General features: G+C 44.0%; 2 protein-coding genes across 4 annotated transcripts in view; both read left to right on the forward strand.

The window, feature by feature from the left end:
- The window catches only part of LOC138807045 (U3 small nucleolar RNA-associated protein 4 homolog), a 36735-nt gene extending 25606 nt beyond the window's left edge, over positions 1–11129 (forward strand). For all 3 annotated transcript variants that reach the window (XM_069992622.1, XM_069992623.1, XM_069992624.1), the window contains exons 13-17: positions 2417–2523; positions 4574–4669; positions 7712–7897; positions 9784–9894; positions 10928–11129. In XM_069992622.1, coding sequence (XP_069848723.1) covers positions 2417–2523; positions 4574–4669; positions 7712–7897; positions 9784–9894; positions 10928–11044 — 617 coding nt within the window. In that variant the 3' untranslated portion in view covers positions 11045–11129. The remainder of the gene's footprint in view (positions 1–2416; positions 2524–4573; positions 4670–7711; positions 7898–9783; positions 9895–10927) is intronic.
- Positions 11130–25655: 14526 nt separating this feature from the next.
- Positions 25656–26730, forward strand: part of LOC138807050 (beta-2-syntrophin) — a 77735-nt gene continuing 76660 nt past the window's right edge. Inside the window, exon 1 of the mRNA XM_069992628.1 lies at positions 25656–26256. Within this exon, the coding sequence (XP_069848729.1) occupies positions 25686–26256 (571 nt within the window). The 5' untranslated portion in view covers positions 25656–25685. The remainder of the gene's footprint in view (positions 26257–26730) is intronic.

Consider the following 26730-nt stretch of genomic DNA (forward strand, 5'->3'; position numbering starts at 1 on the left):
GTGTATAACATAAAGAATATAGAATCATCAGAAAAAGAAAAAACATTTAAAAAGTCTGGTTTTCATATCTTTGGAGCTTGTTTTAGTGTGTATATTATATGAAATATAAGGAAGCACTTAGGATTGCACCTTTGTGATTCTCTCCTATGACTATCCTGTTTTGATCTCACTGTGTGTGAGTATCTAGAATCCTGTGTAGTTTGTCATATCCCAGTGCAATTTAGATCTAACTTGTGCATGTTAGAGAGAATATGCACCATTTGTCTCTGATCTTGGCTAACCTCACTCCGCATGATTTTTTCTAGTCCCATCCATTTCCCTGAAAATGACATTTTTTTATTCTTTCTAATGGCTACATAAAATTTCACTGTATATAGGTATAACTTTCTCTGATCTACTCATCTATTGGGGGCATCTGGGCTGTTTCCATATATTGGTTATTGTGAATAGTGTGGCAATGTTCATGGATGTGCAGGTGTCCTTATCATATCCTGGTTCATAATGCTCAGAGTAGATGCCTAGTAATAGTATAGCTGGGTCGCAGGAAGGTCTACCTCCAGACTGTTTTCCAGAGTGATTGTACTAGTTTACATTCCTACCAACCACGCAGTAGGTTTCCTTTTTCCCCAGATCCCCACCAGCATTTGTTGTTTGAATTCAAAATGTTGGCCAATCTAACTGGGATAAGATGGAATCTCAGAGTTGTTTGGTTTGCATTTCCTTTATGTCCAGGGAAAATCAGCATTTCCTCATGTGTTTCTTTGCCATTCTTAGCTCTTCTGAGAAGATTCTCCTTATCTCTTTTGCCTGTCTAGTGATTAGTGTATTAAGTTTGGGAGGGGTTAGTTTCTTGCGCTCCTTATATATGTTGGATATTAGGCCTTTGTCTGATATATTGCTGGTAAAGTTCTTTTGCCAATTAGTTGGCTATCTTTTTAGTAGCTATATCCTGTGCTGTGTGGAAACTTTATTTTATGTAGTTCCACTTGTTGAGTCTCTCTCCTATCTCTTGTGGCCCTGGGACTATCAAGAAGTTCCTGCCTAGGGGCTGGGAAGATGGCTTAGTGGTAGAGTGCTTGTCTTGCATGCGTGGAGCCCTGGGTTTGATTCCTCAGCACCACATAAGCAGAAAAAGCTGGAAGTGGCACTGTGGCTCAAATGGTAGAGTGCTATCCTTGAGCTGAAGAGCTGAGAGACAGAGCCCAGGCCTAGAATTCAAGCCCCACCACTGACAAAAAAAAAAAAAGTTCCTGCCTATACCTATAAGTTCTAGTGTTTCTCCTACTCTTTCTTGCAGTACATAGTTTTGGGTCTGATGTTGAGGACTTTGATCCACTTTGAATTAATGTTAGTGTATAGTGGCAAGCAAGGGTCCATTTTTAGTTTTCCTCATATGCCCTGTTTTCCCAACATCAACTGTTAAAGAGTCTTATGTTGTTTCCACTGTATGTCTTTGGCTCTTTTGTCAAATATCAGATGACTTTGTATGTGATTTTATTTGTGGGTTTTCTAATCTGTTCCATTGATCTTTGAGTCTGTTTTTGTGCCAATACCAAGCTGTTTCTGTTATTATGGCTCTAGTCAGGTTAACTTTTTTTTTGGGGGGGGTCCATTCGTGGGCCTGGGCGCTGTCCCTCAGCTCTTCAGCTCAAGGCTAGCGTTCTACCACTTGAGCCACAATGCCACTTCCGGCTTTTTTTTCTGCTTATGTGGTGCTGAGGATCGAATCCGGGGCCTCATGCTTGCAAGGCAAGCGCTCTACCACTGAGCCACCTTCCCAGTCCCTAGTCAGGTTAACTTTTAAAACTAATTTGCAATTTTTTTTTCTGTCCATGGGACTCGACCTTAGCAGTGTCTTTGAGCTCTTTTTTTTTTTTTTTTTTTTTTTGTCAGTCATGGGGCTTGAACTCTGGGCCTGGGCGCTGTCCCTGTGCTCTTCAGCTTAAGGCAAGAGCTCTACCGCTTGAGCCACAGCGCCACTTCCAGTTTTCTAGTGGTTTATTGGAGATAAGAGTCTCACAGATGTTCCTGCCAAGGCTGGCTTTGAACCACGATCCTCAGATCTCAGCCTCCTGAGTAGCTAGGATTACAGGCATGAGCCACCAGTGCCCGGCTCTTTGAGCTCTTTTGCTCAAGACTAGTGCTCTACCACTTTGAGCCACAGCACTACTTCCGGTTTTCTGGTGGTTAATTGGAGATAAGAGTCTCCATAGACTTTTCCTGCTCGAGCTGGCTTTGAACCTCAATCCTCAGATCTCAGCCTCCTGAATAGCTAGGATTATAGGCATGAGCCACCAGTGCCAGCTGCAAAACTTTTAATACATTATTGCTTTAATTATTTTAAAACGCCCATCTTCAGGTTAGGGAAGCTGTGAACATGTACTTCAGAGACTTAATTGTTCTTATGCCCTCATAGGGACTGTAGAGGCCATGTGTCTTTTGGCAGTTAGTCCAGATGGGAATTGGCTAGCTGCATCAGGTACCAGTGCTGGAGTCCATGTGTACAATCTGAAGAATCTAGAGGTAAGTGAACGATTTTGTGACAGCAGATTGAGTCATACAGGAAGTTATTAGTCTTTCATTTGAAAAGTCCAAGGCAGATTATATCTGGAGTGACTTGGAAATTTACTAAAACTTTTTTTTTCTTATTTTTTTTTTTAAATCAGGAATGTTCTCTGCTTCAGATTACTCTTTATTTCTGTGGAACTCAGAAGTTCTACTGTAATATTAGTCAATGGGAACAGTGCAAGTATTGATTCACAGAAATTCATGACTAAGGATTTTGTGGGTGACAAACACATATCCAGGTTATTTCTATATTTAAAGCATGGAAAGTTTAGACATGACTAGATAGACATAACAGTTTTTCTCTCAGGGCTTGCCTTACACCTTCAAAATTTTGTACTTTTTTTTGGGGGGGTGGGGTGGGGTTGTAGGGCTTGAACTCAGGGCCTGGGTACTGTCTCTGAGCTTTTCTGCTCAAGTCTAACATTCTACCACTTTGAGCCACAGTGCTACTTCCAGTTTTCTGATGGTTAATTGGAGATAGGAGTCTCATGGACTTTCCTGCCTGCCTGGCTTTGTACCATGATCTTCAAATCTCAGCCAGTGCCGGTGGCTCACACCTGTAATCCTAGCTACTCAGGCAGCTGAGATCTGAGGATCACGGTTCAAAGCCAGCCCGGGCAGGAAAGACCGTGAGACTCCTATCTCCAATAAACCACTAGAAAACCAGAAGTGGCGCTGTAGCTCAAGTGGTAGAGCGCTCGCCTTGAGCTGAAGAGCTGAGGGACAGCGCCCAAGCCCAGAGTTCAAGCCCCATGACCGACAAAAAAAAAAAAAAAAGCCAGCCCGGACAGGAAAGTCTGAGATTCTTATTTCCAATAAACCACTAGAAAACCAGAAGTGGCGCTGTGGCTCAAGTGGTAGAGTGCTGACCTTGAGCTTAGGGATAGTGCCCAAGCCCAGAGTTCAAGCCCCCGACCGACCAAAAAAAACTCTGCCTCCTGAGTAGCTAGGATTATAGGCTTGAGCTGCCTGGGTGCTTGGGAGAGCCTGACCCTTCAAGGTATTTTTAAGTTAAACAGAACTACAAAAAAAAAATTCTATTGTGGGTGACACATTATTTGATCAGTAATAATACATCATTCACACATTGAGTTATAAAATGATTCTTCACAAGTACATTTTCTGATGTTTCTATTGCTGTTTAATTTAATCTTCATTAATTCTGGCAGAAGCAAGCACTAGTTATCTTTTCTTTGAACCTTGCCTGGCATTTTTTTTTTTTTTTTTTTTTTTGGTGGGTCGTGGGGCTTGAACTCTGGGCCTGGGCACTGTCCCTCAGCTCTTCAGCTCAAGGCAAAGCGTCTACCACTTGAGCTACAGCACCACTTCCGGTTTTCTGGTGGTTTATTGGAGATAGGAGTCTCACGGTCGGTCTCTCCTGCCCGGGCTGGCTTTGAACCGCGATCCTCAGATCTCAGCCTCCTGAGTAGCTAGGATTACAGGCGTGAGCCACCAGCGTCCAGCTTTGCCTGGCATTTAAAATGAAAAGTTTATATGAGCTGGGAATGGATTTCAACCATAGTGCTTGCCTGGCCTGTGAAATGTCCTGGGTTCAATCCCCAACAGGAAAAAAAAAGAAATTTTCTGTAGCACCCACATGCCTTACAATTGTACATAAATACCCCTAAGCATTAATTATATGTTCCTGTTCAAGTTCATATTTATAAGCAATTCATATAGGTTTATTCTAAGATAAAAGCTTTACTATTGAGTTCTCTGAAAATGCTTCCAGTTTTGTAAAGACTTAATAAAAACAAAATTAAAGTTCATTAATGATAAAATACCTGAAGTTTATGGAAATTTTCATAGAACTCTTTTTGAGTTCACAGGGAGAAGTGTTTAAAAAGAGTTCATCCAGGGGCTGAGGGTATAGCTCAGTACCTGCTCAAGGCTCTTGGTTCAGTCATCAGGACAGAAAAGAAAATCAACTGAGCTCTACCATGTTGCTTTCATGAGGGAAAGTATCCTATAGAACTGCCACTTAACCCCTGTTTTTTGTTCCTAGCTTCACTGCACAGTGCCTGCCTACAATTTTCCAGTAACTGCCCTAGCCATTGCCCCCAATACCAACAATCTTGTTATTGCTCATTCTGACCAACAGGTAAGATTGATTCCAGTGCTCTCTAATTCCCTCTTGCTAGATAATGCTAACCTGGAAGCCAAATTGGCTAGGACAGTTTGGAGGAACTTTTCTTTGAAAATGCTGAAGGATATACAAGTAGTTTTTTTTCTGTGTGAAGTAAAGTTTCCATGCATAGTCTGAGCTCATCATAGGCCAGCAGTACCTGTTGGTGTGATGGGGCACAGTTCACATGGTGAAGCACTAATTCTGGGTCAAAGCACAAGAGAATGGAAGAGTTTTAAGTACTCATTTCATTGACTGCTTTAGACTAGAGATGATCAGGATTCCAGTGTTAAGGAATGGAATATAATTTTGGCAGTTGTCAGTGTTAATAAATATGCTCTCCAAGAACCATTGGAATAAAGAATTGTCTCAGCAAGCCGGGCACCAGTGGCTCATGCCTGTAATCCTAGCCACTCAGGAGGCTGAGATCTGAGAATCTCGGTTCAAAGACAGCCCAGGCAGGAACATCCTTGAGACTCTTATCTCCAATCTGTAAGACTCTTATCTCCAATAAACCACCAGAAAACCAGAAGTGTTGCTGTAGCTCAAGTGGTAGAGTGCTAGCATTGAGCTGAAGAGCTGAGGGACAGCGCTCAGGCCCAGAGTTCAAGCCCCACAACCAACCAAAAAAAAAAAAAAGAATTGTTTCAGCAAGGCAAAATTTATGTCTGTAGAAGGGCTTTATGTCTTTAGGGCTAAGGATACAGCTCAAGTGGTAGAGTGCCTGCCTAGCAGCTGAGCATTGCTTCACCCCTCTCCATGCCAAATTGTAAGTAAATCTTAAAAGTACCTACACTGTAGAATATATTGTGAAATTTTCAATGCTTATCCATCTTCAGCTGTAACATGGTGGTGATACTAAACATCATACACCCCAGTGAACTATTGAAAAGTTAAATGTGATCTGGGAAGGTCATGTGAGTAGATGGCTAGTAAACTGAGGCTTGTTTTTTGGTTTTGGTTTTTTTTTTTTTTTGTTTTGTTTTGTTTTGTTTTGTTTTGTTTTTTTGTCGGTCGTGGGGCTTGAACTCTGGGCCTCGGCGTTGTCCCTCAGCTCTTCAGCTCAAGGTGAGCGCTCTACCACTTGAGCTACAGCGCCACTTCCGGTTTTCTGGTGGTTTATTGGAGATAGGAGTCTCACGGTCTTTCTTGCCCGGGCTGGCTTTGAACCGTGATCCTCAGATCTCAGCCTCCTGAGTAGCTAGGATTACAGGCGTGAGCCACCAGCGCCCGGCTTGGTTTTGGTTTTGATTTGAGTCTTTGACGAAAAACAGCATAGTCTTGGTTTTGTCACACATAATAGTAGTGTCCACCTGGTACCGTTTACATAGCAGTCAGTCCCTTCAGGGCTTTTGTCAGCAAAACTGGTGTATGCTTATAATCGCAATAATCAGAAAGGAGAGAGGCAGGAAGACTGTGAGCTGGGGGCAAGTGTGAATTGTGTAATAAGTTTGAGGCCAGTTTCTAAACAAAAATAGTTTTTTTGTTTGTTTTGCCTGTTAGATTAACAAGATCAAAGAGTTGTGCTATAAGGGTATAGGAAAAACAGCATCTCAGTTTGACAGTATCTTTAAAAATTTATTGTAAATCAGGCGCTGATGGCTCATGCCTGTAATGAGACTTTTTTTTTTTTTTTTTTCTTTGTTCGTCCTGGGGCTTAAACTCTGGGCTTGGGCGCTATCCCTGCACTCTTCAGCTCAAGGCGAGCGCTCTGCCACTGAGCCACAGTACCACTTCCAGTTTTCCAGTGGTTTATTGGAGATAAGAGTCTCAGGGCCTTTCCTGCCCCAGCTGGCTTTGAATTGTGATCCTCAGATCTCAGCCTCCTGAGTAGCTAGGATTACAGGCGTGAGCCACAGGCACCTGGCTTCATGAGACTCTTATCTCTAGTTAACTGCCAGAAAACTGGAAGTGGCACTGTGGCTCAAGTGGTAGACATATGCCTTGAGCTGAAGAACTGAGGGACAGCCACCAGGCCTAGAGTTCAAGCCCCACGACCGACAAAATTAAATTAAAAAATTATTGTAGAGGGCTGGGAAGGTGGCTCAGTGGTAGAGCACTTGCCTTACATGCATGAGGCCCTGGGTTCGATTCCTCAGCACCACATAAGCATAAAGAAAAAAGCCGGAAGTGGCGCTGTGACTCAAGTGGTAGAGCGCTAGCCTTGAGCTGAAGAGCTGAGGGACAGCGCCCAGGCCCAGAGTTCAGGCCCCACGACCGGACCCAAAAAATAAAAATAAATAAAAAATTATTGTAGAGAGTTTATATATAGAAATTCCATGATTTTCCTGCTGGGGCTGGCTTTGAACCACAGTCCTCAGATTGTATCTGTTTTTTTTTTTTCTTTTGGTTGGTTGTAGATGAGTCACTGTGATTAGAGACTAAGCGGGAAAATGACACATGACAGTATGTATTGTGTACATAAAACACCTCTGAAAACTAAAGAAGAAACTGAATGCCGCTGGTGTATTGAGGAAGAGGTTGTCAAGGATAACTTTTATTAAATTAGTAAACTTTTATTCTATAATTTACCTTAAAATTTTTTAAGTGGAAGAGCCTGGTACAGTGACTCAGGGCCATAATCCTAATTACTTAGAAGACTGAGTTCTGGGGCTGAGAATGTGGCTTAGCGTGCATGAAACCCTGGGTTTGATTCCTCAGTACCACATACACAGAAAAAGCCAGAAGTGGCACTGTGGTTCAAGTGCACTAGCCTTTAGCACAAGAGGTTCAGGGACAGTGACCAGGCCCTGAGTTCAAGCCCCAGGACTGGCCAAAAAAATAAGACTGAGTTTTGGAGGTAGTGAGATATGAGTGGTAGCACACCAACTAATCAAGCAAACTAATAAGCAAGTACGAGGCTGGGTTCAAACTATAAGTGGGGGGGCGTTATAAAACTTAATATGATGCAATCCTTGTTTATTTTGTTGGGAATGAAGGATAAATCCAGGAAGGAACCAGATCTCTGAAGCTAATGGTCACACACTGTTCTTTAGTCTCTGACATTTCCTTCCTCAGATATTTGAGTACAGCATCCCAGACAAACAGTACACAGAATGGAGCCGAACTGTCCAGAAGCAGGGGTTTCACCACCTGTGGCTCCAGAGGGATACTCCCATCACACACATCAGTTTTCATCCCAAGAGACCAATGCACATCCTCCTCCATGATGCCTACATGTTCTGCATCATTGACAAGTCGTTGGTGAGTTCTTCGGTGCTGCCTCCTCACTTCTATATGTTAAGGACCTGCATAAAGTGACTGCTTAGAGAAAAGGCACAATAAAGATGCCTTGTATAAGCTGGGTGCCAGTGGCTCACACCTGTAATCCTACTGCTCAGGAGGCTGAGTTCTGAGGGTCACGGTTCAACGCCAACTCAGGCAGGAATGTCCATGAGACTCTTATCTCCAATTAACCACTAGAAAATGGGAAGTGGCACTGTGGCTCAAAGCGATCCTTGAGCGAAAAAGCTCATATAGACAGTGCCGAGGCCCTGAGTTCAATCCCCACAACTGACAAAAACAAAAAAGATTCCTAGTATAATCTTTGGAGAAGGGGAGCTTTGTGTAACATATTTGCATTCCTGCTCTCAGGAGGCTTCAGGGACAGGGTTAGTTTTACATACTGGTTTTTTACTTCTATGACTTATTCTCTACTTTGCCAGTGAGCACTTAAATAGAAGAGTAATCAGATTAGTATTCAGAAGGTGACCCTCTAAAGGGAATACAGTTGACTTGGCAGATTTTACTTTCAACTCTGAATCCTGGAGTGACTAAGATGGTTTCATTACCTGATATCCAGGATAGCATTTTGACTTGCCGGATGGATGGTACTGACAGGCTTGATGTTTTGAGAAAGTTCAGCCAGGAAATTTTCAGACTGTATGATTATATTTCGGTGGGTGTGAGCATTTTCTTCAGTTTGACATTCCACCCTCTTTACCAGCTGCTATTCCATTTATCTCACGTTTACATGTCTTTTTGGGCAGGGGCTTTCTTTCCTAGGAACACTGTGGGCCACAGCCATGCCTGCCCAGTGCTTTGGGCTTAGATTACAACCAACATCTGCTGTTTCAGTATATCTGTGAAGGTGGGGGTGGAACATGTGTGGGTAAAGCAGCAGATGGCTTTAAAGGAGTTGTGCCCAAGGATGTATCACTGAAACCCATCTTGTGGGCTGTGGGTCCTCTGAGTGTATGAAGCAGAGCTGGCTGACAAGTGCCTCCTGTGAAATAAGTGGTACAGGAAGGGCCCTTCCTATGCACCTATTTCTCTAGCTCAGTCTAGATCACTTTTCCCCAGGTCCTGGTGATGAGTCTACCATTCTGCAACAAAGTCAGAGATGAAATACCATTTTCTTTGGCCAGCGGCAATCTCTTGAGGTGTCAGTGACAGCAGCGGGGGTGGTTTGTGTTGATGTTTTGCCTGGGGAGGCCTTCATCCAGTTAAGCAGTATGTAATGTACTGGGGAAGAGTCCAGAAAGCACAGAGCCTGCCCAGACTAAGCTCCTACTCCTACTGATTTGTTCCTTTATGACAAGTAGTTACTGATAAGCATGGACAAAAGCCTCATCCTGTCCCTTTGATCTTACTGGTATGCAGTACCGTGTTCTCTCTTGCCTCCTCTTGCTCACCTCTTCTTGTCACAACTTAGGAGAGTGCTACCACTCTCCTGAAGTAAGGGTAGTTAAGGAAATGGGATACACAACATAAAGATGAAAAATGGTGTTGTCCTGAAAAATGAACACCTTCCTTTGGTCTGTAGAAGTCAATAAAAACTGGGTGCTGGTAGCTCATAGCTTATACTCCTACTTTGTAGGCTGAGATCTGAAGATTGCAGTTCAAAGCCAGCCCAAGCAGGAAAGTCCATGAGACTCTTTATTTCCAAGGAACTACTCAGAAAAAGCCAGCAGTGGTGCTGTAGCTCAAGTGGTAGAACACTATCCTTGAGTACAAAGCAGCTCCGGGGACATAGCCTAGGCCCTGAGTTCAAGCCCCAGGACTGGCAAAAAAGAAAAGTGACCGAGGACATTGAGCATGCTAGACAATAGGAGTAACAATTTAAATAGTAAATCTTTTTTTCTTTTTAGCCTCTGCCAAATGATAAAACTGTGTTCTACAATCCTCTTCCTCCCACGAATGAATCAGATGTATTCCGGAGGCGCACAGTCCATGCCTTTAAAATTTCTAAGATATATAAGGTAAAACATCTTGGGTTATATTCTAGCTGGTTGGCTTCTTGTGATGTTCTGAAAGCTTCACAATAGGAAAACAAGAAAGAGCAGCTTCAGTTTATATGTAAGAACCTGGTTTGGGGAGATGAGTGACCTTTCTGAAGTTTTCTGTACCTTGTGTCTATATTTCATTGTTCTGAACTCAGAGGTGGGTGTGTCACTCCAATTCCAAATGAAATGTAAAAGGTGATATTGGTGCTCAGGTAAGAGTCATTAGTATGATTGTTTGCTTTTCAGTACAGTTTCTTGTTGGAAAATATTTTACAAAAATTTAAAGCAAATGGAAGTTATTGAATTTGTTATGAGTTTCTACTCTGGCTAGCCTTTTCACTATATATAAAATAAATGCAATTTAGCCCGGCTCTGATGTCTCATACCTGTAATCCTAGCTACTCAGGAGGTTGAGATCTGAGGATCATGGCTCAAAGTGGTAGAGTGCTAGCCTTGAGTGAAAAAGCTCTGGGACAGTGCCCAGGACCTGAGTTCAAGCCCTACATCAGACTCCCCCCCACCCCCCAAAAAAATTTTTTTTAATATGTATGTGTGTGTGTATATATATATTTACCCATTGAACTTATAATAATATTATTTGACCCAATTCATAAGTTTCATCAGGTATCTTTTTTGGGGGGGGGGTTCCCGATCGTGGGGCCTGAACTCTGGGCCTGGACGCTGTCCCTCAGCTCTTCAGCTCAAGGCTAAGCGCTCTACCACTTGAGCCACACCACTTCTGGCTTTTTCTGTTTTTGTGGTGTTGAGGAATCGAACCCAGGGCCTCATGCATGCAAGGCAAGTGCTCTACCACTGAGCCACCTTCCTAGCCCTCATCAGATTTCTTTGTAATTAATTCAGCTAAAAGCTTCCAACCTTTTTGAGTCAAGAGAACAGGAAAGGTTATTAAAGATTTCTACAGATTCTTTCATCCTTGTGTAAGATGAACCTTTTAGTTCTAGTGGCCTGGACTATAACTCCTGGTAGCATCACTGTTTTCTCTTTACAGCCCTTACTCTTCATGGATCTTCTGGATGAAAGGACACTTGTGGCAGTAGAACGGCCCCTGGATGACATCATTGCTCAGCTCCCACCACCTATCAAAAAGAAGAAATTTGGAACTTAGAGAAGGGACTTTGTGTCCTTTCTTGAACTGTCTGCCTAGTTTCTCTTCACAAATCATGATAATAAAACAAAATTATTCTTCAGGACTCTTCATTGCAAATGCTATCTTCCAAAATTATACACATTAGCTTCTCTTTGTCAGATAAAAGAAAATGGAGGTTGGCCGCTGATGGCTCATTAATATAATCTTAGTTATTCAAGAAGCTGAGATCTGAGGACCATGGTTTGAAATCCGCCCAGGCAAGAAAGTCTGAGACTTATCTCCAATTAACTACCAAAGGCCAGAAGTGGAGCTGTTGCTCAAGAGCACTAGCCTTGAGCAGCAAAGCCAAGGGACAAAACCCAGCCCCTAAGTTCAAGTCCCAGTATTGGTTCACAAAACACAAAGAATTAACAAAGTTCAGGTATTGCCAGCTGCTTAATACAGTTCAGATTAGCTATAAACCCATCTAGTCGTCGCAGGTCCTGTGTGTTCTTTAAACCCGTCTTGGGGGGAAAATTTAGATAGATAGATAGATAGATAGATAGATCCCTCTGTTTACTTACTGTAGATTGACATTTTTGCCAATGTACAGTCTATGCAAAAGTATGGGAATCTGCCCAGCATTGCCCTGGAGGGCAGGCAGCTATAGTCACTTACCCAAGATTATCTCACCACTAATATAGTCAGCCTTGCTGTTCAAGGAATGATTGTTACTTCAGCATCATAAGGGAGTACTTCATCTGAAAACTGCATGCCTTTGACAGTTAACTATTAATTTTAACAGAAAAAAGTCAGAAGCTTAGGGATATAGCTCATGGGTAGAGTGCCAGCACACAAAATAAGGCCATGGGTTTGATGCATAGCACTGTTACTACCCATCATGACAGCTTCCAAAGATAAACATTGGGGTGAGAGTAGAAGTGGAAGTGGGAATCTAAGAGCCAGCCCATTATGTATGTCACCTTTCTGTTTTCTACCTCTTTCCCCCTCTCTCTTCAGCCTGCTTTCCCATTGTTATTCCCATGGGTGCTTCCAATGACTAGTTTTAATATGATCTTTACAGTAGTAGTTAACATGAACTGAGCAGATAGATTTCTTTCACATCTCAGTGAATGTATTGTGAGTTATGGGCAGAGAAGTAAATGGGTTCTGATGGCATGTAAAGTGCTGTGAAAATGATTTTTGTTAAGGTGAATGAACCCCACTGTCTATTCAGGAAAGGGAAATGAGAGAGGAGAATTTAAGACATGTGCGAAGAGAAGTAACAGGTTGTAAGAGAGCCAAGCAATGTCCAGTCATTGATGACGTAAAGGACAGTGTATCTTAAGTTTGATAAGAGGGATTGGATTGCATAAGGTTTACAATGGTTGCTACTCTGCCTCTCCTTGCTAAGCTTTACAGTGACAGGAGTAATTTAAACAAATATCTGCTACTTCCTGGGTCATCTGTGTTAAAATTCTCTTCTTGAATAAATTTCCTTTTGTAAGTAAGGCATTTGTCCCAGGTCGTTGGACTGGATTGTTCATTACCTTTTTAGTAGGTGTGGGTAATCTTGGCCTTCCTTTAAAAAATGTCTTTTAAGTCTTGTGTGATTAACACCAAAGTTGAGACTGTCTCTAGTCTCAGCTATTTGGGAGGTGAGATTGGATCAAGGTTTCAGACCAGCCCAGGGAAAATGTGAGACACTATTCAGACCAGCTATACAGAGGGCAAAAGTAGGAAGATTTTAGTCCAGGCCATTAGTCTACACTGAATATGAGCAGGGAGGCTAGGATGCTTGAACTGAAGCAAGAGCTGTAAATTCAGAGAATCCTTATTAACTGGTCTAATTTATGATGTGAGTTATATTTCTTTTTCAATGCTGGGGACCGAATGTAGGACCAGATAAGCACTCTACCTCTAAGCTGTGCTCCTAGCTTACTTAACCATATCTGAAACCTCATGGATTATGGAGGATAATACTTCTGACAGAGGGCCCACAGATCATCTAAATGAAGAAGTAAAACTTAAAGTGGAATGCATTCCTTTGCAAGGTTTTCAGCTAGTGATTTGGACTTCCATAAATGGTATGGGAAGTAAGAGCTTTGGGCCTTGAAATTCTTCCTAAGTAGAAAACAATACAAATGAAGCAGAAACAGATTGGGACATGTTAGAGAAATGGAGAAGAGAAGGCAAACTGGTGCCTGCTTCCCCCTTGGTGTGGGGTGTAGGAATTTGTGTAAGCTGGGCATTTAGAAATTTCATTTTAGGAATTATTTCTGCTTTGGGCAGTGTGGACTACTGCTTATTTGGGCTGTAACAGAAGAATTTTGATCCAAATAATAGTCTTGTTTTTTTTTTTTTCTTTTTACTTGCCAATCTGACTCAAATGTTTAAAAATTTTATGTTTTCCCATGTCCTACTTGGTAATCTGCTATATGAGTGGATAATTGAAAGTTAGAAATATACTTTCAGGCCTTTTGAAAGCTGTCTTTTGAGCAGGGTACCAGTGGCTTACATCTATCCTGGCTACTCAAGAGGCTGAAATTTTATTTTTTAGGGCGGGGGGGGCTCTGGATGTGGGGCCTAAACTCTGGGCCTGGGTGCTCTTTCAGCTCTTCAGCTCAAGGCTAGCACTCTACCACTTGAGCCACAGCTCCACTTTTTCTTTTTGCTTATGTGGTGCTGAGGAATCGAGCCCAGGACCTCATGCATGCAAGGCAAGCACTCTTACCACTGAGCCACCTTCTCAGCCCCAAGAGGCTGAAATTTGAGGATTGGGGTTCAAAGCTAGTGCAGACAAAGTCCACAAGTTTTTTTGTTTGTTTTTTTGTGGGTCATGGGGCTTGAACTTGGCCTGGGCGCTGTCCCTCAGCTCAAGGCAAGCGCTCTACTGCTTCAACCACAGCACAACTTCTGGTTTTCTAATGGTTAATTGGAGATAAGAGTCTCACAGAATTTTCTGCCCAGGCTGGCTTTGAACCGTGATCCTCAGATCTCAACCTCAGTAGCTAGGATTACAGGCATGAGCCATCGGTGCCTGGCATAGTCCACAAGTTTCTTTATCTCCAAATAACCACCAAAAGCTGGAAGTGGAGCTGTAGTTCAAGTGGCAGAGAACCAGCCTGGAGTTTTTGACAAAGCTAAGGGATAGTGTCAAGGGCCTGAAGGTTCAAGCCCCAGTATTGACATGGATTTTTTTTTTTTTTTGTCAGTTGTGGGGCTTGAACTCTGGGCCTGGGCGCTGTCCCTCGGCTCTTCAGCTCAAGCCGAGCGCTCTACCACTTGAGCTACAGCGCCACTTCCGGTTTTCTGATGGTTTATTGGAGATAGGAGTCTCACGGTCTTTCCTGCCCGGGCTGGCTTTGAACCGCGATCCTCAGATCTCAGCCTCCTGAGTAGCTAGGATTACAGGCGTGAGCCACCAGCGCCCGGCGGATTTTTTTTTTTTAAGGTTTTCTTGAGCATCAGAACTTGCTTCAAGGTGTGAGGATGTGGTTTAGTGATAATGTGCTTATTACCTAGTATGCATAAGAGCCCAAGTTAATCCCCAGCTCTGCAAAAAAAGAAAAAAAGATTGGAGGTGGCTCCAGTGGTAGAGTGCCATCTATAAGCAAAAAGTGTGATTTAAGAGCTGGGCACTGGTGGCTCATGCCTGTAATCCTACTACTTATGAGTCTGAAATCTAAGGATCATGGTTCAAAGCCAGCCCAGGTAGGAAAGCCTTGCCCTTGAGTAAAAAAAAGCTCAGGGACAACACCTAGGTTCTGAGTTCAAGCTCCAGGACCAGCACAAAAAAAACAGGTGCTTGAGAACATGAGGCTCTAAATTTAGGCCCTGACCCATTCCCCACCCCCAACTATTTACAAGAGATACTTCATTCTGGGTCACAGTATTTACTGTAGGTAAATTTACTTTATCTCAGGTTTGATAAAAAGGAACTGACTGGACAAGATTTACAATGGTTAACACTCCATACCCCTTAAGCTTTACAGTGATGGGAATAATTTAAATAAATAGCTGTAGAAAGTAGGGCTTTTCTGGTTATTGGGAGTAGAGGAAGAAGCTGCGATTTTTATATTCAAGGAAATGGAGGCCAAGAGGAAAGGAGGTGATTTTTCTCATGATTACACACTGATTTGCCTCCAGCAAATTTGCTGTCTCTTAGTTCTAGAGATCTGATGTGATGACTATCACATCATGGCATCCAAAGGATTTTCCATTTCACAAGCTGCAGGAAAGGCATTTAGGCATTTCTTCCTCTGGCTGACATTAATCGAGCTATAATACTGAGTTGTGTGGGTGGTCATTTGTGTTAATCATAGAATGTCTCAATGAACGGCCTACCTAGTACATTGTCTCCCACTGCCCACATTGGGTATTTGGGGATAATTTCTGTATGTAAAAGTGTTTGCTCAAACTATGTCCATGCTCTGTCACATTTAATTGCCCTTTTAGGCTGGCTGTCTTCCCATCGGCAGCTCTCATTTCTTTATCCTTGCTGATAGACTAATCTGAAGCCCATCTTGTAATTGTCTTTTTTTTTCTTGAGCCAGTCCTGGGACTTGAACTCAGTTCCTAAGTACTGTCCCTGAGCCTTGTTGCTCAAAGCTAGTTCTCTACTACTTGAGTCATAGCTCAGCTTCCCACTTTTGGGTGGTTAATTGGAGGTAAGAGTTCATGAACTGGCTGGGGAATGTGGTTTTGTGGTAGAGTGTTTGCCTAGCATGCATGAAGCCCTGGGTTCGAATCCTCAGTACCACATAAACAGAAAAAGAAGTAGCACTGTGGCTCAGTGGTAGAGTACTAGCCTTGAATCCAGAGAGGCCCAGGGACACTGCACAGACCCTGAGTTCAAGCCCCAGGACTGGCAAGAAAAATAGAGTTCATGAACTTTCCTGCCTAGACATCCATCTTTAGATCCCAGCCTCTTGAGTAGCTAGGATTACAGGTGTGAGCCACAAGTGCCTAGCAAAAATGTCATTTTTATTTTACATCTTCCTGTTTACTAATGACTTTTCTCACCTTTTTTCCCCCCAGCTATTTGGTGGCACAACTTGCTTGTTTAAAACCTTTTTTGCCTTTTTTTTGTAATGTGCCTTTTTCTTTTATAATTAAAGATATTTTATGATGTAGGTGAATATCATCCAAGAAGTTACACAGTAAAGTTTTAACTAGACATGTGGTTATTAAGCACTTGAAATGTAGCTAGTTTGACAGTAGCTTTTTGACAGTTGGACAGTACAGATTTAGTCATGTTATTATATTATTGTGTCCAGGAAGCTATAAAACTTAATATAAATTTATTACTGCCTGCTGTATACTGCGCACCAAGAACAAATGAACAATACAAGGTCAACCCTCCAGAATTTACTGACTTACTTGGTCAGAGAAATAGACCTGCGACACTGCATTGAAGGTGAGCAGCAGTATGGGTGGATCAAGTTGGAGATGGGAGATAGTCTTTGAGTAATCATTCCCAGAACTGGGTGGTAATTAGCAGGGTGGAAGGGAGACAGAGGGAAGGGGATATTCCTGGAGCATTCCCAGCATAACCAAGGTTCATAGATGAGATTGGAATGGTCCCCACCTCAAGGCTAAGCTGTTGGAAATAGGTGGAAAGACAAGTAGAGTAGGATAAAGAGCCATTAAGCCAGCTGGGTGTCGGTGGCTCACGCCTGTAATCCTAGCTACTCAGGAGGCTGAGATCTGAGGATCGCAGTTCAAAGCCAGCCTAGGCAGAAAAGTCTGTGAGACTCTTATCTCCAATAAACCACCAGAAAACCAGAAGTGGCGCTGTGGCTCAAGCTGTAGAGCGCTTGCCTTGAGCTAAAGAGCACAGGGACAGCGCCCAAGCCCAGAGTTCAAGCCCCATGACTGACCAAAAAAAAAAAAAAGCCATTAAGCCAACATGTACTGAGAAATAAGACCAATTGAGTTAAGGCTTATAGTCTGGTTAAGAATTTTCATTCAGGGGCTGGGAAGGTGGCCCAGTGGTAGAGTGCTTGCCTTGCATGCATGAGGCCCTGGGTTCGATTCCTCAGCACCACATAAGCAAAAAAAAAAAAAAAAAAAGCCGGAAGTGGCACTGTGGCTCAAGTGGTAGAGCGCTAGCCTTGAGCTGAAGAGCTGAGGGACAGCGCCCAGGCCCAGAGTTCAGGCCCCACAACCGGACCCAAAAAAAAAAAAAAAGAATTTTCATTCAGTATTTTGGGCAACTGGTGGTTCATGGAGGCTGAGACCTGAGAATTGTGGTTCAAGACAGACTAGGCAAACAAGTCAGAGGGACTCATGTCCAATAAAAAGCTAGAAGTGTAAACATGGCTCAAGAATAGAGCATTAGTCCTGGGGGCAGTGGAAGAGGGGGATGGGTGAGAGCACAGGGTCCTAAGTTTAAGTTCTAGTATCAGCAGCAAAAAAAAAAAAAGAAAAAAAAGTAGTTTCATTCAGTGGAAAAGTGAGTCACCCACATTGAATGAAAAGGCACAGTGAAAGTAAAGGGCAGAAGAGGCTGGAATTTTGGGAAGCCAAAAACCAGGCTGCTATGTGTTTCTGACTTGTTCATGTTTTAGTTGCCACACAAAGTGCAACAGAGTCGATGTCTTCAATAAGAGAAATAGATTTTCTCATATTCTCACAAGATCAAGATCAAGGTATGAACAAGATTGGTTTTAATCTGAGGTTATTCTAGGTTTATAGATTTAATCTATACATTTTAGAAGGAGATAATAAAGTACATGAAGTCTGGGCATTTGTGGCTGACACCCATAATCCTAGCTACTGAGATCTGAGGATTAAGGTTCAAAGCCAGCCCAGGCAGCAAAGTCCATCAGACTCATCTCCAGTTAACCACTCAAAAACCAGAAGTGGCAGCCGGGCGCTGGTGGCTCACGCCTGTAATCCTAGCTACTCAGGAGGCTGAGATCTGAGGATCGCGGTTCAAAGCCAGCCCGGGCAGGAGAGACCGTGAGACTCCTATCTCCAATAAACCACCAGAAAACCGGAAGTGGCGCTGTAGCTCAAGTGGTAGAGCGCTCGCCTTGAGCTGAAGAGCTGAGGGACAGCGCCCAGGCCCAGAGTTCAAGCCCCACGGCCGACAAAAAAAAAACCAGAAGTGGCATTGTGGCTCAAGTGGTAGAGCTGTAGCCTTGAGCACAAAGGCTCAAGGGCAGTGCCCAAGCTGAGTTCAAGCCCCACAACCAACAAAAAAAGTATGTCTAAATCATGGAAGAGCTATGAAACCTAGCACTGGTGGCTCACGCCTGTCTGTAATACTGCTCAGAAGGCTGAGATGTAAACATCACGGTTCAAAACCAGCCCAGGCAGGAAAGTCCATGAGACTTTTTTATTTCCAATTAATTACCAGAAAGTGGCAAGTAGAGCTGTCACTCAAGTGATAGAGCACTAGCTATGAGCAAAAAAGCTCAGGAACAGCAATGCAGGCCCTGAGTTCAAGACCTAGGATCAGTGCACACACACATACACACACAAAATCCATATCCCTTGCTTTAGTCAGACTTTTCATTGAAGAGACAAAAAGGTGATTAAATCAATTGAAAGGAGGAAAGATTTTGGCTCCCATGTTCAGTTCATAGTCTGCTTGCTACATTGCTCTGGGTCTGTGGTGAAGCAGAACACCTGGCAGAACAAAATACCACCTGGCAGCCGAAAGCAGGAAGGTCTCAGGGATAGATGTACTTCTCTCAAAGGCATGATCCAGTGACTGCTTCCTCCAACCTCTTCCTAGCTCATTGAGGAACTCAGTGCCCTGGTAACCCTTCATCTCTCAATAGGGTCATCATCGAGGGACCAACCTATTAACACTTTATATATATTCATATAACACTTTATATTTCAAACCACAGCACCTACCTCCTCCCCAAAAAAATGACCTTAGGAAGAAGTTAAATCTGTGACTTAAAAGCCTAGGAATGAGGCTGGGAAGGTGGCTCAGTGGTAGAGTGCTTACCTTGCGTGCTTGAGGCCCTGGGTTCAATTCCTCAGCCCCACATAAGCAGAAAAAAGCCAGAAGTGGCACTGTGGCTCAAGTGGTAGAGCACTAGCTTTGAGCTGAAGAGCTGAGGGACAGTGCCCAGGTCCAGATTTTCAGGCCCCACGATTAACAAACAAAACAAAATGAAAAAAATTCCTAGTAATGAGCTGGGTAATGGTGGCTCATACCTATAACCCTAGCTACTTAGGTTGAGATACGAAGATTCTGTTTTCAAGCCAGCCCAGGCAGAAAAGTCAGTGAAACTCATCTCCAATTAGTCACAGAAAATGCTGGAAGTAGCACTGTGGCTCAAGTGATAGAGTGCTAGAAAAGTTGCTAAATGGGCTGGGAATGTGACTTAGTGGTAGAATGCTTGCCTAGCATGCATGAAGCCCTGGGTTTGATTTCCTCAGTACCAGATAAACAGAAAAAGCCAGAAGAAGTGCTGTGGCTCAAGTGGTAGAATGCTAGCCTTGAGCAAAAGAAGCTGAGAGACAAAGCCCAAGCCCTGACTTCAAGCCCTAGAACTGGCAAAAAAGAGAAAGAAAGAAAGAAGGAAAGAAAGAAAGAAAGAAAGAAAGAAAGAAAGAAAGAAAGAAAGAAAGAAAGAAAGAAAGAAAGAAGGAAGGAAGGAAGGAAGGAAGGAAGGAAGGAAGGAAGGAAGGGAAAAGAAAGAAAAGAAAGAAGAGAATCTCAGAGCCCAGAGTTCAAGCCCCAATACTTGCAACAAAAAGAGAGGAAAAAAAACTAGAAATGCCATATGTCAATGAACCTGTTTTGGGGCTTAGTGACATATGAAGAATGAACATAGAAGCTGACTCTTAAAGTCATAAGGCACTAAAAATTTTGTTAGAACTGGTGGTGGAGGAAATTGGACTTTTATTTTTAGACCCTATTTGAATTTCATGACCAATTATGCGATTTTCATAATTGTCAATAAAAAGCACTGGTGCTTTTCCATAACTAAGTGAATTCATTGAGACTAAACTGCTTAATATGTACTTGCTAATACTTTCCTAAAAAAAAGTCACAGAGCTTCAAAACTGTCACCAGCTGTTTTCCATTAGGAATGTGGTTAGCAGATGTGGGTTTTCATAGTCATAATGCATGAGATAGTTAATTTTTTATTTTTATTTTTTAGGTTTCAGATGGATAGTGATTTATCTTGGCAGGATGAGTTTTAAAATATGCTTGTATCAGCAAAAGTATATATGCACCTTTCCTCCTTTTAATATGTTTGTGTTGGAGAGTAGTATTTTAGTTTTTCAGTTTTTTTTGGGGGGTGGTGGTGGTGGTGGTACTTAGTGCCTGCTAAGCAATTGGTCTACCACTTGAGCCACACCCCCAATCCTTTCTACTTTAGCTTTTTTTTTTTGTCGGCCGTGGGGCTTGAACTCTGGGCCTGGGTGCTGTCCCTCAGCTCTTCAGCTCAAGGCGAGCGCTCTACCACTTGAGCTACAGCGCCACTTCCTACTTTAGCTTATTTTTCTAATGAGGTCTTGCTTTTGTCTGGGCTTCCCAGGAACCTCAAACCTCCTGCTTTCTGAGTAGCTGGCATTACATTTGTGAACCCCAGCAGCTGACATATTGCAAGGCATTTCTACCAGAAAGCTGTCTTGGAATCTGTCTTCTGACTGAGGAAGTGTTAGGTATGGATTATTTTTTGAAGTTGAGTTTAGATTGGTTCTTTTACAAGCCTATTTCTCCCTTTGGCTCCTTCTTTAGTAACAATTGAGCAGCTCTTGCTTTTGTTACGTTGGCATCAGGCCACCTTTGTGGCAGTGACCTTCGGGCTTACTAAAAGCTGCAATTTGGCCTGGGGGCCCTCCTTCCTTGTGAAATTACACAACACTCAAAACCTTGGAAGCAGCCCCATATCCACTGATTGTTTTTGTTGATGGACTCTTGGCAATATGTTTTGTCACCAAAATATGGCCATTTGCCCTTTATGCCTAGAATCAAATGGTATTAGGGCAGCCTCATTTCTAGATAAAGTTGGAGAGTTTCTACCAAAGGCTTTAATGTTGCTTCTGAAGGTGAGCAGGTAATAACAGTTGGTAATTTTTATGGGACCTCACGCCTGTGCAACTCAGTGTTGTGTATATATCATCTCACCCAATCCTGAACCTCACAATCCCCTTTCAGAGAAAATGATACATGAATATTTCTGGAGAACAGGCTCATAACTTCAGCCTTTTGAGTATTTTACAATAGCAGGTGGCCAAACTAGGATTTGAACTGTATATTATGCTGTCCTATGAGGAGGGGAACAAAAAAAAAAAACCATTTAGCTGGGTGCTGGTGGCATGTCCGTAATCCCAGCTACTCAGGAGGCTGAGATCTGAGGTTTGCAGTTCAAAGGACAAGAAAGTCCATGAGACTCTATCTCGAATTAAGCACTAAAAAACTGGAAGTGGTGCTATGGCTGGAAGTGTTTGAGTGCTAGCCTTGAACAAAATTGCGCAGAGATAGAGCCCAGGCCCTGGTTTCGAGCCCCATAACCAACACCCCCCCCAAAAAAAAGACCATTGAGTTTCAAGACAGCATAGAATCAAGAGACTGAGTCAGAGGATTGTAGGATGAAATCATAGAACCTGAGAGCTAAGACAGTTCCCTTTTAAAACTATTAATGATCTCTGCTTGTTCTGAGAACTAGTAAAAGATTAAAGAGTAATATAGACAGTGAATTTGATGTTACATTGCATACATGTTGTAACTACACAATGAAACCCCTTTTCACAATAAATATCTGCTAATAAAAAGATTCATAGGTGACAAGAATGAAAGCCATTTCCTTTTTGAGATGGAATGTTTGTTCAAAGAATGAGCTGATCTTTTCTTGCTGTTCTTAGGAAACCATAGAAACAGATGTGTATTCTTTCAGATTTTATTCTCCATAGTAAGTAAATATCCACTATTTGAGATTTCCTAGATGGTAATTTTCACTCTGCAAGGAACCAGTAGCTTAGGGAAGGACTACATACAGTGCAAAAAGCACTGTATTTCAATCAATTCCGTGTGTAATGAGTTCCTTCTCTTCAAGACATTGTTTTTCTAATAGAGGAGAAGAAAATTAAGTTGATAGGTGGTCCCTGCTCTCCTGTAGTTTATAATTTACTTGGGCAAATCAGCAAGACACATTATTAAATTGTTGAAAGGAAAAATCCCCATGAGTTCAGGGAAACGAAGTCAAGGAAAGCTGGGATGAGATTTTGCTGGGGTAAGGGCAATGGGTGAAGGGAACAGGAAATATTTGCAAAGACTCACGTGGGAATATGGGAAACATCATTGGGAGATAGTGGGTTGGTATGTTTGTTAATCTGAGAATGTTGGAGAGTTCATTTAGTTTCTGATGGAAGACCTAAGTAAATACAGCTTGATAGTTTGGAGATTTTTACAGATATATTAAAAATAAATTTTCACTGGTGTCTCATAATTGTAATCCTAGCTACTTAGGAAGCTGAGATTGTGGTTCCAGTCCAGTGTGGGCAAAAGAGTCCATGAGACTCTTATTTCCAGTTAACCACCAGAAAACTGAAAGACCGGAAGTGAGGCTGTGGCTCAAGTGGTAGAATGCTTGCCTTGAGCTGAAGCGTTGTGAGGGACAGCACCCAGGCCCAGAGTTCAAGCCCCACGACACCCCCCCCCCAAAAAAAAGCCAGCAAACCGCCAGAGTGGAACTGATGACTCAAGTGGTAGAGCGCTAGGCTAGCTTAGAATGGAAAAGTTAAGTCACAGCATCCAGGTCCTGAGTTCAAGCCCCAGAACTAGCACGAAGAAATGTAAAATGCTAAGAAAACACTACTAAAATATCCAGATACCAATCTCTATTACCTTTCCTCCTCCCGAGGTTAAATATTTTGTTATATAACTTATCTTATGTAAGTGTCCTCACTATTAAACTGCGACTTCCTCCCACTCTATTGACAAAAAGTCCTTGATACTCTTGGAAAGCCTTTCCACAACTTCCCTTTTGCTAATAAAGGTGTCCTCAAGTGCCCCACCTCTGGGTGATAGCATAAGCAAAAGTGCTCATAACTAATGCTCATACACGAAGGAGCCAGCTGCCAAATGCTTTCTAACAAGCAGAAATTTCACACAACTCAGGTCTCTGGGGGCTCACGCTTCAGCTGGAGCCAAGCCAGAAATGTCTGTGACTGCAGGTGCACTCAGGCACATTGAGACCTGCTAGAACAGTAAGCTGGCTTCACTGTTGTTGATTTAGGACAAGGGCTGGAGGGTTGAGCTTTTGCTGACATTTGCAGCTTGGAAAATCCTGCTCCACTAATTGCAAAGAAGATTGTGCTGTAATGATTTTTTTCCTTTCTTTTTTTTTTTTTTTTTTTTAATAAGACACATTTCTCATTTTGAATTCTTTCCTCACATGGGTTCTGGATCCTTCCCAGACTCAATTTTAACCCCTGACTCTTTTGGAAGTTTCCGTCTGGACATGTACGCGCTTTCAAAGAATGGTGCATGCTATAACTTCTCAGCCTCAAATGTGTACTCCGAGTGAGCAAGTAAGCTCCTTTTAGCAACTGATGCATGTTCCCTCTGCTTGTCTCCCGCCTTCCCCCCTTCCTGCCCAAAGAAAGCATGAGGATTTCACTTCTTCTGCTGAAGGCACCTTTCTCTTAGAGGACACCTTGACTGACCTGATGATTTTGCTGAGACTTTTCTTAGTAGTGTGGTTTCTAGTCTTAATTCTTTTTTTTTTTTTTTTTTTGTGGGTCATAGGGCCTGAACTCTGCACCTGGGCGCTGTTCCTCAGCTCTTCAGCTTAAGGCAAGTGCTCTACCACTTGAGCCACCACGCCACTTCTGGCTTTTCTCTGCTTATGTGGTGCTGAGGAATCGAACCCAGGGCCTCATGCATGCAAGACAAGCATTCTACCACTGAGCCACCTTCACAGTCTCTGGTCTTATTTCTTGAGCAAAAGCACTAGACAAGGAAGTTAAATTTGTCTCTTCATTCTTATTGTGTATGTTGGACCAAAGTCTTCAACAGTTTGGTTCTCAATTTCCTCAGCTCCTCTAGCCCTCTAAACTAGAAGTGGTCTTTGGCCTTTGGTATAGGACATCTCTAGAATTAGATGAAAAGTCATGGATTCCAAAATCCAGCATAGATACCAAATTTTGTATATGATTTGTGGGAATGCTAATCTATACTACCTCCGTAAAGAGTGATGACCTCCAGTGTAAGCAAATGAGGTCCACCAAGTACAAACTTCACCATTTGATTATATGAAGCTTTTCACATCCTGTCATTCCCATTGACTCCATGCTGTGTCCACCTTGGAGTTCTGGCAGCTTAAGTAACCATCTGTGCTGTCTAATGTGTGTTGACTGGGCTAAAGGATACCTAGATAACTGGTGTTTCTGGATGTGTGTGTGTCTGTAAAGACAGTAGCTTTGATAGACTTAGTAAAAACAAGGTTGCCCTCACCAACATGCACAGGTATCAGCCAGTCAGTTGAGGGGCAGGAGTGGAATAAGAAGGCAGAGGATGACTTCACTGTGAACTGCGTTATCTCTCTTCAGTCCTCAAATGTTGACACTCCTTCCTCTTCTCAGGCCTTCAGGTTTATACTTCCATCATTGGTCTCTTCTGGTTGGATTCAGAGCACACTAATCAAATGTAGTTTGCAGATGGCCTATTGTGGGATTTAGTCTTTATAATCTTGTGACCAATCCTTTATAATCTACATGTCTAGATATCACATTGGTCTGTTTCTCTGGAGAAAGCTAAAAAGTCTCATGTTACAAATAGCTTTGAGGCCTGAAAGACATTGTCCCCTCTAATTACAAGTAAGTATGCAGGTGATTACAAAGCAGACTGACAGGGGCTGGGAAGGTGGCTCAGTGGTAGAGCGCTTGCCTTGCATGCCTGAGGCCCTGGGTTCGATTCCTCAGAACCACGTAAGCAAAAAGAAAAAAGCCGGAAGTGGTGCTGTGGCTCAAGTGGTAGAGTGCTGGCCTTGAGCTGAAGAGCTGAGGGACAGTGCCTAGGCCCAGAGTTCAGGCCCCACGACCGGACCCCCCCAAAAAAAAAAAAAAAAAAAAAAAAGCAGAGTGACAAAGTCGGGATTCATGCCTCTGGATCTTTGGCTCATGCTTTCTTTGCCTTCTGTGATTTCCTCCATTTTCATCTCTGTGAAGCTGACTCCAGGTCTAAGCAAATATTCTTTTGATTCTGTTTTGGGAGCCTTTGCTACAGCCTCTTAACCACAGAGTATCACACCTAGATTATTGGTTCTGTGTCTTCCTTTCCCACTAGACCACATCTCTCAGCTAATCTCTGCGGAAGCCCTAACCCCAGGGCTGAGCTCTCGGTTCACAAGGAACGGACCAATCAATGCAAGAGTTGAGTGTGCCACCCTGTCCTGCAGGCTTGCAAAGTGCTTCTCCAAACTGATTTTTGCTTTCCGCGTCTGGGCAGCTCTCCCGTATAAAGTTCAGGAGTTGGAGGGACTCCGGGGAAACCAAAGAAATGCAGCTCGCTGCGCCGCGTTCAAGCTAAAAGGGGACCTAAGTGCTTCCCCTCCCGGAAGCGGCCTCGCCGGCCCGGCCCGCCCCCGCCCCGTCGGGAGCTGGGCGTGTCCTTCATGAATAATTAACGAGCCGGGGGGAGGGGCCGGCCCCGCCCCCTCAGGCGGGAAGGGGGAAGCGCCGAGGCTGCCTGACTGGAATGAGGGTAGCGGCGGCGTCTGCGGGAGCCGGGCCGGCCATGGCGGTGTGGACGCGGGCTACCAAAGCGGGGCTCGTGGAGCTGCTCCTCCGGGAGCGCTGGGTCCGAGTGGTGGCCGAGCTGAGCGGGGAGAGCCTAAGTCTGACAGGCGACGCCGCGGCGGCCGAGCCGGAGCCGACTCTGGGGCCGGCGGCGGCTTTCAACGGCCTCCCGAACGGCGGCGGCGCGGGCGACTCGCTGCCCGGGAGCCCGAGCCGAGGCCTGGGGCCCCCGAGTCCGCCCGCACCGCCGCGGGGTCCCGCGGGCGAGGCGGGCGCTTCGCCGCCCGTGCGCAGGGTGCGGGTGGTGAAGCAGGAGGCGGGCGGCCTGGGCATCAGCATCAAGGGCGGCCGCGAGAACCGGATGCCGATCCTCATCTCCAAGATCTTCCCGGGGCTGGCGGCGGACCAGAGCCGGGCGCTGCGGCTGGGCGACGCCATCCTGTCGGTGAACGGCACGGACCTGCGCCAGGCCACTCACGACCAGGCCGTGCAGGCGCTGAAGCGCGCGGGCAAGGAGGTGCTGCTGGAGGGTGAGCGGGGGTGAGCGGGGCCGGGCGGCCGGGCGGCCGGGCGGGGGGGGGGGGGGGTCCGGGCTCGCAGGCGCGCAACTTTGTTTCTACCACCCTGCCCGGTTTGCAGGGTGAGCCGGGTTTCTCGGCCTCTCCCACAAACTCCTTTTTTTCTTCTTCTTCCTTCTTTCCTCCTCTCTTTTTTTCCTGGGGCTCTGAGTGTGGAAACACTGATGCTCCTTTGCAAGAAAAGTTGGGCAGCCGCCGAAGTGTGGCTTGCAGCCCCTAAGAGAAACTCCGCTGAGAGTTAAAGAGGGCGAAGAAAAAACAACGAAACAACACTGCCGGACCTGGAGCTTACCCCTTCTTGCAGGGACAAGCTGACATTCAGAACTACAGGACGCCGATCGGCTCTGCTTCTCTAGATCTCTCATTTTTCCTTCCTTCCCTCCCTCTCTCCCTCCTTCCCTCTCTCCCTGTCCTTCCGTCCTTCCT

Source organism: Dipodomys merriami, unplaced genomic scaffold, assembly GCF_024711535.1.
Source record: "Dipodomys merriami isolate MVZ:Mamm:240054 unplaced genomic scaffold, mDipMer1.0.p SCAF_41, whole genome shotgun sequence".
NCBI lineage: Eukaryota > Metazoa > Chordata > Mammalia > Rodentia > Heteromyidae > Dipodomys > Dipodomys merriami.